The sequence below is a fragment of the Nothobranchius furzeri genome, chromosome 1 (genome assembly GCF_043380555.1).
Source record: "Nothobranchius furzeri strain GRZ-AD chromosome 1, NfurGRZ-RIMD1, whole genome shotgun sequence".
Classification (NCBI taxonomy): domain Eukaryota; kingdom Metazoa; phylum Chordata; class Actinopteri; order Cyprinodontiformes; family Nothobranchiidae; genus Nothobranchius; species Nothobranchius furzeri.
Window position 1 is genome coordinate 61,302,363 of NC_091741.1, and position 13,360 is coordinate 61,315,722.

General features: G+C 39.9%; 1 protein-coding gene across 3 annotated transcripts; it reads right to left on the reverse strand.

The window, feature by feature from the left end:
- Positions 1 to 3,314: 3,314 nt before the first annotated feature.
- Positions 3,315 to 9,567, reverse strand: phyh (phytanoyl-CoA 2-hydroxylase). Of its 3 annotated transcripts, XM_070549557.1 has the most exons (10): positions 9,135 to 9,357; positions 8,288 to 8,364; positions 8,104 to 8,212; positions 7,774 to 7,884; positions 7,432 to 7,600; positions 7,098 to 7,179; positions 6,349 to 6,530; positions 6,135 to 6,284; positions 5,284 to 5,415; positions 3,315 to 4,110 (listed from the first exon to the last, which is right to left on the reverse strand). In XM_070549557.1, exons 5-10 carry the CDS (start codon positions 7,543 to 7,545, stop codon positions 4,057 to 4,059), a joined length of 714 nt encoding a protein of 237 aa, XP_070405658.1. In that variant the 5' UTR covers positions 7,546 to 7,600; positions 7,774 to 7,884; positions 8,104 to 8,212; positions 8,288 to 8,364; positions 9,135 to 9,357; the 3' UTR covers positions 3,315 to 4,056. The 3 variants fall into 3 exon arrangements, with proteins under 3 accessions (XP_070405658.1, XP_015809361.1, XP_070405654.1); XM_015953875.3 differs by lacking the exons at positions 8,288 to 8,364; positions 9,135 to 9,357 and adding an exon at positions 9,419 to 9,567 and having other exon boundaries at positions 8,104 to 8,159; XM_070549553.1 differs by lacking the exon at positions 9,135 to 9,357 and having other exon boundaries at positions 8,288 to 8,474.
- Between the last annotated feature and the right edge of the window lie 3,793 nt (positions 9,568 to 13,360).

The following is a 13,360-nucleotide window of genomic DNA, read 5'->3' on the forward strand; positions in this document are numbered from 1 at the left end:
GAAAAAAAATCAGACTAGTGATTTCTCTTGGCGTTCAGTTTATACATTCAAACAGCACAGCACTCTATTTAAACTTCTTACATGTAAATCTGTTATTTGTCCATCCATTGTCATCCGCTTATCCGGAGTCAGGTTACGGGGGCAGTAGCGTCGTGAGGCCCAGACTTCCCTCTCCCCAGCCACTTGGGCAAGCATCCTCCGGGGAAATCCCAAGGGGTTCCCCGGCCAGGTCCGGTAAGAAGTCCGCTCCGACAGCTTCTGGCGTTTTTAAAAAGTATCCCAGGGGCACGGTAAGGGTCGGAGATGTTTAGTCTATTTAATTTCTGACTGTATAAAACGATTTCTTCGGTTTTAAAGTGTGAAGTAAACTCCGACGAAGTAAAATCCAAGCCGATCCCGTTCATGTTTACGATCCGTGTTTGTTTACCTGTTTTTCCTGCCAATATGGCGTCTACTAAAGCCTGATTCATGCTTCTCCGTCTGCGTCAGTGCGGAGACACGCAACGCCATTATCCGTCCTTGCGGGCCTGCAGGAGAGCTCCGCAAGGACGGACGGAGTCAAGCTCTCTTTTCTAAACATCCGTCAGTTGAGACGGACAACGCAAGCTTGTGATTGGTCAGGACGCCGCTGTTGTTTACAGCGCTGCCATTGCAAAGAGAGCCTAAGATAACAAGCGGCAGACACGGAGAAGCTTGAAGAATACCTCGCGAAAAAACTCTTAAAATATGAACGTTTAATTCTCCCGTGACTGGAGAAGTGAAAAGATGCGCAGCAAGCGTTTTATTTGTGGATGGAAATGACAGGAAACGTGGGTTTAGAGGTGGGGAGCGCATGAAGAGGTGGGAGAATGAGAGACAAATATGTCCGTGTTAAAAAGTCTCTTATATACACAAAAAACACAATATAAACACACTATCTTGGACCGATACATGACAGGATACCACAGAACAGCGCTACGCCCTCTGTTGTCCTGCCAGGAAATTGCTTTGCAACACTCTCCAGGAGACGGAGAAGTATGAGAGCAAAACACTTCCGTCAATCCGTGCGTGTCTGTCCCTTGCGGAGCTGACGGAGAAGCATGAACCAGGCTTAACTCAGAGTCACGTGGGGTCCGGAGCTCTGTTGAAGAACTTGTTCAGTTCATTGGCTGTGTCCAGGCTGCCATCTGTGCAATCCTTCCTCTGCTTGAAGCCTGTGATCTTCTTCATCCCTGACCAGACATCTCTGATATTGTTCCTCTGTAGTTTGTTCTCCAGCTTCTTCCTGTATGCCTCCTTGCTGTCTCTGATCTTGATCTTCAGTTGCTTCTGTATACTCCTCAATAATTCCCTGTCTCCCTCCTTGAAGGCTTTTCCCCCTCTTTTAGCAGATTCTTCAGTTCACTGGGGATCCAGGGTTTGTTATTAGCGAAGCACCTCAATGATCTGGTGGGTATGATGTTGTCCACACAGAAGTTTATATAGTCAGTGACACATCCAGTCATGGCATTGATGTCCTCTTCATATCCTTGGCAGAAAGTCATCCAATCTGTGGTCTCAAAACAACCCTGAAGGGCTTCTTCAGCATCCTGTGAACATTTTCTCACAGTTCTTCTTGTCACAGGTTGCCTCTGAACAAGCGGTTTGTATTCCGAGCAGAGAAAAACAAGATTGTGATCTGATTGTCCCAGAGGAGGTCTTGTTTTGGACATGTATGCATTCATTACATTTGCATAACACAAATCCAATGTTTTGTTTTCTCTGGTGCAGCAGCTGACAAAGTGTTGAAATGTTGGAAGTGTAGCAGAAAGCGAGACATGATTAAAATCACCAGATAAAGCCACAAATGCATTGCGGTGCTGGGTTTGTAGCTTAGCGACAACAGAACTGATGGCATCACATGCATTTTCAGCAATGGCTGAAGGTGTAATGTAAACGGTTGCCAAGACAACACTGGTGAACTCTCTTGGCAAATAATATGGGCGAAAACTTACTGCCAAGAGTTCAACATCTGGGCTGCTGAGATCAATCAATCAATCAAATTTTATTTGTATAGCACCTTCTACAACATTATCCGAAGCCCAAGTTGCTGAACAACATCATTAAAAGAAAAACATTCTCAATACATGGGCATAAAAGCACGATAAAAACATAAAATCATAAAATCATAAAATAGAAAGCAAACAGCATTACAGATAAGAGATATTGGAATAAGACCAATCGATTAAAAAAAAACAAATGTCAGACAAAATAAAATCAAGCATCATCAAAAGATGACATTTCACTGAAACATGACCTGGATGGCACCATCTGTTATTGACAAGCACTGCCACTCCACCTCCTTTTCTTTTCCCGCTCCTCTTCAGATCTCTGTCTGCTTGTACAGTCAGGAATCCTGGCAGAGAGACGCTGGAATCGGGGATATGGCCCTGCAGCCACGTCTCAGTGAAACACATAAACACACTGCCGAAACTCTCGCCGAGTCCTTGAAATGGCTTGGAATTCCTCCATCTTGTTGGCCAGATCTCACTTTGCCCATTATGATCGATGGAAGAGATGGTTTGAATTTCCTCTTTCTCTGTCTCCGTTTTGCTCCCGTTCTACACTCACGCTTCTTGCGTTTTAGCTCATTTGGGATTTGTGGCTTCAGTTAAGGTATTATTTCAGCTTTTCCAATGTTAATCAGCTGCTCCCAATTGTAAACCAGCTTGTTGCCATGGTTACGCATCATAAAAAAATGCTCACAATGTGAAAAAATAGCAGTAAAAATCCTCCAAGCTTCACAGCACCAGAAACAGAAAAATAAAATGTCCAAAAAAATAACGTTTTTCTTGAGAAACTAGAAGAAAAAATGTCCAAGAAAAGGCAAAATTTACATATAGTCAACAGAGCTACTCCAACATGCAGCAGAGCAGTTCCGTATGTGCTAAAACTACCCTTTCAGGGGTCAATGAAAGTCCACCCTGCCTCTATCGCCCCCTGTGGCCATAAAATTCCACTTGCAACTTCAGAGTTGCCGGTCAGCTCTGTAAATGGAGGTGACATACCTGGCGCTGCAGTCTGTTTCCAGCAAGTTTTAGATCGTGAACACTGCTGATTTGTTTGAGTTAGTGAAGAATCACTCCTGCAGACACTAATGAAAGCATGGGAGACATTTCAACTGTTAGATTAAGGTGTTAAAAATACGAATGCACAGCGAGGAGATGGGTTTCGCTTTTGGTTCTACTAATGGACACTAGGGGGTGCTAAAAGCAAGCCAAAACTGCCTAATTTCCCTTTAACTAGAAGAAGATGTGTTTTAGGTTAAAAAAATCAGAAGATATTACAGGACAGCATTTAGTCATTTCTGATTTTATTAGAATTGTTAGTTCTTAATCACATTTTAATAATAAAAATATATTTAGTCAAAAATAAACAGTAAAAATCTAATAAAAATGTAAGGAGTACTTCTCAGCATGGCTCAACTTGACAATGTTCTACAGTTTGGGTGGTTCTTCCATTACAACTGGGCAATGGCTAGCGGGTGGGCTTGTCACGTGGTTGAGTTGTTAAGCAATGTGCTCAAAGTGATTTGTATGCAACACAAAAACAGCATAACAGTGGCTGAAATGGTAGTGATGTTGAATGTGTTTAGTCTGGAGCAATTTGTGACTCCGCCCTCTAACCAATCAGTGACCCACAAGCCCCAACGTTGTTTTCGGCCCAGCTGATACACTTGGTACCACATGGAAGCAAATACTGTAAAAGGACCAGCAACCTGGTTTCTAGTGGAAATGCCTTTAAAACTTGAGAGACAAGTCGAGCTGCGCTGTGTAGGTACTAATAGAAATCTGCAACTGTAATAATGTCAGATAAAGGTGTGAAAAAGACCAAGGCCTCATTTGGTTATTTTTAACAGACACACTTTCTTAAACAGCTTCCATTGTGTCCTTCCTCTGCAGCATCATGTTTTCAAATTTTTATTGACACACACACAGAATTATTTTCCTTTGTCAGTTTTGTGACAGTCGATCTGTACAATTAACATTAATTCACTTTCTATTGTGGCTAAAGGGCTTGATGGGTGAGTCGTTTTCTTCACATAGAAGTCCTCTCACCTTGCACCAGGCGGCCGCGCACAGCCCATGTGTCCTGTGGACGTAAAAAGTTAAACAGTAAGTCCATCAGATGTTTTAATGTTTGTTTTGTATATCAGCTTGATGCTCTGATGCTGAGGAAACAGCATGAGTAAGTTGATCACCAGCTTTTCCACAAACTGGTGATGTTAGACAAAGTTCTGACTGTAGTAAGTAAAAAAAAAAAAAACCAGAACATGACCTCTGACCTCATGCGGGCCACCAACACAGCCACCATTATTAAAATGAACTAGAGCAAAAAACATCTTGACTGACTCCACCCTTCAAGAACTATTGGCCCTCCCTCCTTCAGACAGAAGCCTGAGCAGCCTTGAAGACCAGACCACAGCTTCCTCCCTTCCATTCATCTTCTGCATCTTATTCATGACTAAAGGATCCTAGGTACTTATCACTTATGGAGCTGTGAGCATTTCTCTCTGATAGATTAATCTGAACATCCATCTGAGCTCCAGGAAGCAGGACTTACCTGATGAGTAAAGTTACTCATGCTGCCTACAAGTGACCATATGATGTACACGTTTACCAAACAACACAGCTACTGGCTTTCCTACCTCAGATTAGTTTTTACAGCTCTACAGAGGTCACATTGCTTTATGGAACTTTACCTGAAGGTAAATGTAGCTCATGCAGGACATTTTTTAGGATTTTATTACAGTAAACAATAATGAGACATAAGCTAGTGTTCCCATACTACAAATGTATCATAACAGATGCAGTATTACACAGAATAGACGTTTGAATACTTGTCAGTGCAGCTTTTCATCTGATCTGTCACATTTGTAATGTTTCAGGGGGAGAATAGGTGCTAAATATGAACAGATTCAGGATTTTAGTTTGAATTTCAAAGCTGCAAAGACAATCTCAGTTCCACAACCTCTTTTGCTAGCCCTGTTGAAATTTTCTTCGCATTTATGGAACTCACAGGAAATTTGTATTCATTCCAAACCTCTCATCCCAAGCTTCTAATGTACGGCTGCACGGTAAAAACACATTTAGAAACTACAAGCCAAATATCAATAATCTCCTCTGGCGATCAGCCAACTTACTGAGCCAAGATGTTTATCGCACTGGATGATACGTAAATACTGATATTATTTAAAGAAAATAAACTAAAACCGTGAATAAATAAAGATAAAAATGTATAGAAGGTAAGACAAATAATGCAAACCTTGAAGGCGACATCATTGATGCCGTACTTCTTCTCTGCGATTTCTATCACTTCATTCTCAATGTTTTCCTGCGTGGTTCCTTTCACGTCGATGTAATAACAGTCACTGCTGGCATAGTGGCAGGAGATGGCCTGGAAAACACACACACACACACACACACACTAAAGGCATAAATAAGCTGCCTGCAGCCACATTTCTCTCATTGATCTTCAGATATAAGTGTCAAACATAATTGTGGTGAATGAAAAGCTGCTAGAAAATGGGGGGAAAAGAACCCATATAATTAGTCAATTCTAATATCTCAGTGATTTAAACTCAGTTGGGAAACAATCCAGAGATCACATTTTAATGAGACTATAGGCATTCATTTTCATCAGTAGGAGTTGAGCTGATTTGTAGTAACTAAAAATTAAGTTTAAGAATTAAAAATTATAGAGTTGGATAATTAAAAAACCAAAAAACATGTGGTAAGAAAAAATAATAATAAAAACAAACTGCAGACATAATATTTATCTACATTTAAAATGAATAATTCCCTTCTTTTGTCCTTTGTCTTCCTGGTTACCTTCCTGATTGATTGTATGAGGCTCCAATAACTGTTAGGTCATTAAAATCCAGATAACAAGTTTTCACATCTGATTTTGTGCTGGATTGTTCATGGCAGCCTTGATTATTTTTAAAATACTGGAAAAAATAATGACAAAGTAAATTTAATGATTGAAAAAGAAGAGGAAAAATAAAAGATGACACTGGTGTTGCAGGTTTTAATATTTCACTTTGAATTTGTTTACCGAATCCTAGAAAGTCTGTAATAAAATAAATAAATAAACAAAAACAATTGCTTCTGTACCTTACGGAAGCCCTTTGTCTGGTTCATGCCAGAGCCGTGGATGAGCAGCGGGTGGAAAAAGACGGTGTCGCCCATTTCCATCTCCACATGATGTCTTGGATGATCTGGGTTGTAGTTTCTCACTCCGTGGTACATCTTGTTTACGCCGCCCTGAGAACACATTCATAAATAAAACCGTGTGTTAAATGACTCAGAACGTGTGTTTGTTACAAACCTCCCAGTCTGGATAATCGTGCTCCTGCAGGGTTCCCTTGTGGGTTCCTGGCAGGACGACCAGGCAGCCATTCTGCCTGTTCACCCTCTCCATTGCGGTCCAGGCACAGACGATGCGGTCTGCCGGCCGGAATGGGAAGTAATGCAGATCCTGGTGCATCGGGTGTCGAGATGTCTTCTTACCTGGAGCAAGAGAAGATACTCGGTTATGGAGGGAAAAAAGTCTAAATCAAAAATATGCAACTCCCTAGAGTTAACGTTTTAGGAGAGTGCAGGAATAGAGGCAAAAGTGTGCATCATGCATGAGGCATAAGAAAAAGGTCATACTTATGAGTGGAATGGGAGGAAATTATATTGTTAAAAAATTGTATTTGTCAATTAAAAGTTTAATTTGGAGTAAATTTTGATATTGGGATACACCACCACCACTAAATCAAGCTCTAGAATTAGACTTGCAAAGTGGAAAGAAGAGGATCAAATCACGCTAAAAACAAAAACATTTGGCTCTTTCATGTTCTTATTTTGAAGAACATTATTTTTCATTTGACTAAATATTATTAACAGGTAAATATAAACAAAGGTAATATATAACTTTGCTTCTGTCAAATCCAAACTGCAAGCTAATAATGTTCAAAAGGAAACAAAAATAAGTGACATTATTATCGATCCCCTTAAAAAAATTAACTTTCAAAAAAGGGAATTATTAAAAGAAGTTGATTTGGACACAAACATTATTTCCACATTTTGCACCTGCATCAGGAGGTTTGTTGATCAGCATGGTGTGCATGGCCATGATGTTAGGTCCGGTGAAACACTCCACGTACTGCAGGATCTGGCAGAGGCACAAAGACTTGTTTCACTCTGCAGGTTTAAAGGAGTCAAGTCTCAATCTAAAAAAAAACCTCCATGATAAAAACAAAACCTAAATTTGAGGGTTTATTCTCTTTTTGTTTCCCACTGATTATTTGTACTGTTTCTGACATGACTGGCCACTAGAGGGCGCCAAATCCAATTTCTTTAATTCAATCAAACACTTAAGCTCTAATAATAGATTCATTTATAATCTGCTGTGTGTGTTTAATACCTCTGGTAGGGCACAGTAGCGAAACAGCTCAGGACATTCCTGAAAGTCCTGCAGTTTAGAGACGGCTTTCTGGTCCGGGACATACTCCGACTTCGCGATGGCCACGTCCCTCATCACGATCAGACCAGGAACCTGCACTTCCTGCCGACAGATGCGTTCAAACTCCCTTCTGAAAATGAGAAAGAGATCACACTCAGCACCTCATTGTGTGTGTGTTTTTTACATTTACGACACTAAAATATGCTTTTAGATGATAGTTTATAGTTTCTGCACAAAAAGTATTATTTATTCAAGCACAAGTAATAATTCATACAAAACTGATCAGTCATTTAGCAGCTGTACCTGAACCTTTCGATGTCCTTGTCAGACACCAGATTCCTGATAAGAAGAAATCCATTTTCCTCATAAAAGAGTCGCTGTTCTGGGGTCAGCAGGCCTGTATCAAAAGAATACCTAGCAACAAAAAAAAAAGTTTTAGAAAAGTTAGATGGTTGAACATTCTAATGATAAAACTGCTACTGTGTGGATTATACATTCAATAACAAAATAAATCCAATTCTGACTTTAATAAAAATAAAATGTGTTTTGTACCAAACAATGATGACCAGATTTTTCACATAAACTGTGACTGAAACTTCAGCTTGATGCAGCAAAACTAAATCTGTATCCTACCTTGATTTCTGAGGCTGAATGTGGGTGACAGTTTGAGCAGACGTTGGTGCTGATATCTTATGAGGCGGTTAAGAACTGAACCAGGAAGAGTGACGATTCAATCTGCATTCTGGGAGTAAAAATGGACGTTTCAGTGATTATCAACACTGCAGTGGTTCCAGACTTTTGGTCTGAACAGACTCACCATCAGCTTTCCGTACAAAGTTGAACATTTTTGATTTACAGTCATCATAAAATGTAAATAAAATCATCTGGTGCTCGCTGAGTCATAAAACGAGATAAAAATGAGTTGAGATCAACAAAAACATGACATTTTAAACTGCACGAGTGTTTTAGTTAAAAATGAAGCCAAATTGCAAAAGCTGGGTGTAAAAACTAAGTGAAACCAAAAGGTTTTGACGATTTTATTTTATTATGTTTATTGTAGCATTTTGATCATGTGACCTTTGAGCTATTGTACAGCTGTGTATTTGTTTTGCTTGGGATCAATGTCCTGTTACATGGTTGACACGGTTTGGTCCAGTCTTCCAACTACCTAAAGTGGCATAAGCCAGTATGAAGTATGGCAACATTGATCAAGAATATGATATTACAGAAAACATTTTGTGTGATTTTCCCTTTTAAAACTTCCCTCAAAATTTAAAGTGCATAGAAACAAATTCAAATAAATAAATAAAACTTAAAAACAATAAATACAATTATACAGTTTTTCTTTTTTCTTAGCATAATTAACTCAAATGAATTAGTAATTGAATTGTTTATGACTTTTTCCTAGTTTTCCCAGTGTCGTTTATGGATTTATTAAACAACTACATGAAAGTCCTGATAAATGGTTATGTTAGAAATAAATGTCAGAAATTTACCAGAGAAAATGTTCAACTAAATCAACTGATTTGTTTCTTTATGGAATTTGGAGGCAAAAGAAAACCTCTTGATCCCAGTACGACTCACAAAACAACATAAGTAGCAACAGCAGCCACACTCTTGTTAGCATGCTAGGCTAACAGCTAACCCAGCGTCATTGAGCTAACCTATCTGTTATGTCTCCGTTACCAACGCGGCTAACCGGATTGTCTAACTCAACACGTAACAGTAACAATTACTTGTCTGTATCTGTTAGTAAAACAAAACCATTACAAAACTAGCTAGTAGTCACGAGCCGTCCCTGTGTTTCAGGGACCTCTGATGTTTACTCCTATGAGGTTCCAGGGGCACCGACTACCAGAGCTGCCCACTGTAGGGTGAGCCGCCGCCGGCAGGAAGTCCAGGTTCAGGTTGGGGTCGCTCTCACCTCTTAGCAGAGTAAAAAGGATACGACCGAAACTGGAGATCGGTCAAGGTGACTGATGACCAATCGTAGTCTCTCCGCAGCGCGAGACATCCTGTCCACTGAGAGCGCGAGAAGATCATAAGAACAGCTGGACTGTCTGCGAAGTTATTGGAGCAAAGGTCAGAAAAATGATGGCTGACACGATCGTTACGTAACATACAGGTACAGTTTGCAATAGGCATATAAAATGAGTTGTTTAAGTTAGATGCAATAAATATGAAATTAATTGAGCATTGAAAATGTTCTATGTTAATTAGAATAACATCGGCTAAAATAATTCAATTTCATAGAAGAACGTTTTAAGGATTTTGAGCCTCTACATTTCACTATTGAGATAAAGTTAAATGTAACTTATTTCAAAAAGTAAAACTCACGTACTAATAGATTTCTTACAAAATGAGTACATTATATGGTCTATTTGTTTATGTGTTGGTGGTTTTCAGTGCCTCAGAAAATTAGAATAATCTGCTCAATTAAAAAAAAGATGACTAAGATCAATAAAAATATTTAAAACAGAAATGCCAGTTCTTTGTATTTTAATTTCAGTACTTGATTGATTCCTTTTCCACAAATTACAGCAATGCAACATGGAGGTGAAAGGACACTGCTGAGATGTTCTGGAAACCCTTGTTGATTTGACAGCAGCCCTCAGGTCATCTGCAGTGGTCTGGTGTCTCTCATCTTCCTCCTGACCTGAACCCCATTAGTTATCTGTTGAGATTCAGATTGGGGCAGTATGCTGCCAATAAAGCACAGTAACACTGTAACATGTGTGCTGCATGGTGGTGCAGTGGTTAGCACTGTTGCCTTGCAGCACGAAGGTTGCAGGTTCGAAACTCGGCTGCGGCCTTTCTGCGTGGAGTTGCGTGTTCTCCCCATGCATGCGTGGGTTTCCTCCGGGTACTCTGGTTTCCCCCACAGATCACAACATGCCCTATAGGTTATAAATTGTAAGTCGCTTTGGATAAAAGCATCTGCCAAATGAATAAACATAAACACCCTGGTCTTTGAATCAGGTTTTGGAACCTTTGGCAGCATGGGCAGGTGCAATGTCCTGCTGAAAAATTAAATCAACATCTCCAAAAATCTGGTCAGCTAAAGAAGCACAAAGAGCTCTAAAATGTCCTGGGAGGTGTCTGTGTTTACTGTGGAAATAAATTCAATTGAAGTTTATTTATATAGCGCCAAATCACAACAAGAGTCGTCTCAAGCCACTTCACACAGTAAACATTCCAATTCAGGTCAGTTCATTAAGCCAATCAGAAAAAAAGTTTCCTATATAAGGAACCCAGCAAATTGCATCAAGTCACTGACTGTGTAGCGGAGGCAAATTGATTATCTTATTTGTTATAACCAGGAAGATGTAATATTCTATATAAATATAAAATATCAACCTGCTAGGTTCTTTATTGTAATTAATCAGAAGATTCTAGGATTTAATTCAGAAGATCTAGGTTCTTTGCTTTTTCAGTGATCAACCACACTTTGTGTTACTTCAAGAAAGAGTCAGATTTATAAAAGTAAGAATTTATTTTACAAACAATTTAAAACATGACTAATTAATTAAGCATTTATTGTGAGTGGATGTAACTAAACGTGATGAAGGAACCTATGTGTGAATGTGATGTCAGTCAGAGCTTCCTTATCAAAATAAGCTGAGTTCTGGTGAAAAGAATTTGGTTTGCTCTAAGCTATAAACTTGTTATCATCAGAACATTCAGACGCAATTTGTCATGTCTACTTCACCTTTTTTGGAGAGACCATCTTGGTGGATCCGAAAGTCACAGGGGTCGGCTGACCTCTGGCACCGGAGGGCTGTAGAATACTGTGGTACCGACTCTTCAGTCCAGAGATGTCTCGGGTCACAACAGCTGGATGGAACCGTGCGTCTGGCGAACTCTTTAGGAGTCTAACCATATCAGCTTTGTTTCTGCAGGAACTGTTTGCTCATCAGCTTTGCAGGTGCAAAAAGGTTTTAACGACGTGTCAAAATCTTTGATGGTTAAAGAGGTTTTGCTACAGATGGCCGGTCTGAGCGATTCTCTAGAACTGACAAATCACTCAAGATGATCCAGTTTTAAGGATTTGATGTTATGATTTGCACAGCCAATCAGAGGCTGACAAGTTTGGAGATGTTTTACCAAAACAACTCAGAAACACACCTTCTTTGATATCGGATGTCCTGACTGGTAAAAAGGGCAATATGTGTTGTAGTCTAACTTAACCGTACTTGTTATTGTGTGGGTGCAGGTGTAAGGACCTTGTTGTCAAAACATGTTGAACACATGGCAGGTTCTAGTAGACACTCATAATATAACATCTATTCAGTGTGCAGAGATTAATTAAGCTTTTCATTATACTATAATTATTATTAATAAACAAATGTTTATTTAATGATTGTCTAGATTATGAGTCATTGAAGAAGTTCATATTGATTTAGTAAATCATTTTTGAATTTAGCAACTGATTCAAGCTGGAGTTGTTTCTTCTGTGGAGGCAGACAGATGGGACCTAGGGAAAGAAAGTTATTGTTTATCTTTCAGACATGCAGAGTCTGTGAATCCCAGCTGGTATGAAGGCAGACTCATTTAAAGGGAACACATGCAATGTTGTGTCTCCTTTCGGACCAGATGTTGAATAGATGTTGAAAGGTCAGGCCGTACCTAAACTGACCATTGCTGGATGCTACAACTGCAGTCATCATACTAAGCAAGCATTTAGCGACAGTGGAGAGAAAAACTCCCGTTTAACAGGAAGAAACCTCCAGAGCATCCTGGCTCAGTATAAGCAGCCATCCACCACGACTCACTGGGGATCGAGAAGACAGAGCAGGCGCGCGCGCACACACACACATACACACACACACACACACACACACACACACACACACACACACACACACACACACACACACACACACACACACACACACACACACACACACACACACACACACACACACACAAACGCAACATATATACCAAGTAATGTTTCTATGGTTACATTGTGATTTCTTAGTAAATATTCTATTTAGTGAGAGCTAAACTTTATTGTATTTGTCCTAGTGAATCTATAATCAAATGGGTAAACTAGTAGTAGCACATTCAATGTCAAAGAAAGCAAAAAGTTATTATCAGGAGAGGGAGAATGTTTAAGTGGTTAGCAACAGTGTTCAAGACGATGGCCCCCTCCATGAGGCCACCACAGCTCAGCAGAACACCATTGTAGCTTCTTCTGGGGAGAAAAACACTTAGAGAAAAAATAAAGTTAACAGCTGAAGTAGCAGGAAATAATACAGTTAAAGAGCAAATTGTAGAAGAAAGTAGTCGAGTGTGGAAAGTGGTCAGTGTGTCCTCCAGCAGTCTAAGCCTATAGCAACATAACTACAGAGATAACTCTGGATAACCTAGCCTTTTAGATGGAGGCATGTTGGAGGCAGGGCAAGGGAGAGCCGTCTTTACCGACTGTACACTCCACCTCCCTCTACTCCCCCACTTGTCCAGATCTAGGCTAACATCAGATTTTAACCATAGGCCCTATCAAATAAAAATGTTTTAAGCCTAGTCTTAAAAGTAGACAAGGTGTCTGCCTCACGGACTAAAGCTGGGAGCTGGTTCCACAAGAGAGGAGGAGCCTGATAGCTAAAAGATCTGCCTCCCATCCTATTTTCAGATATTCTGGGAACCACCAGTAAACCTGCAGTCTGAGAGCAAAGAGCTCTGTTAGGAGCATATGGAACAATCAGTTCATTGATGTATGATGGAGCTTGATTATTAAGAGCATTATATGTGAGAAGGAGGATCTTAAAATCTATTCTGAATTTAACAGGCAGCTAATGTAGGGAAGCTAAGACATCAGGAAGCACATGGAACAATATGGCACCCCAAACCATCACTGACTGTCAGTCAGTGACTGAAAACTTCACCT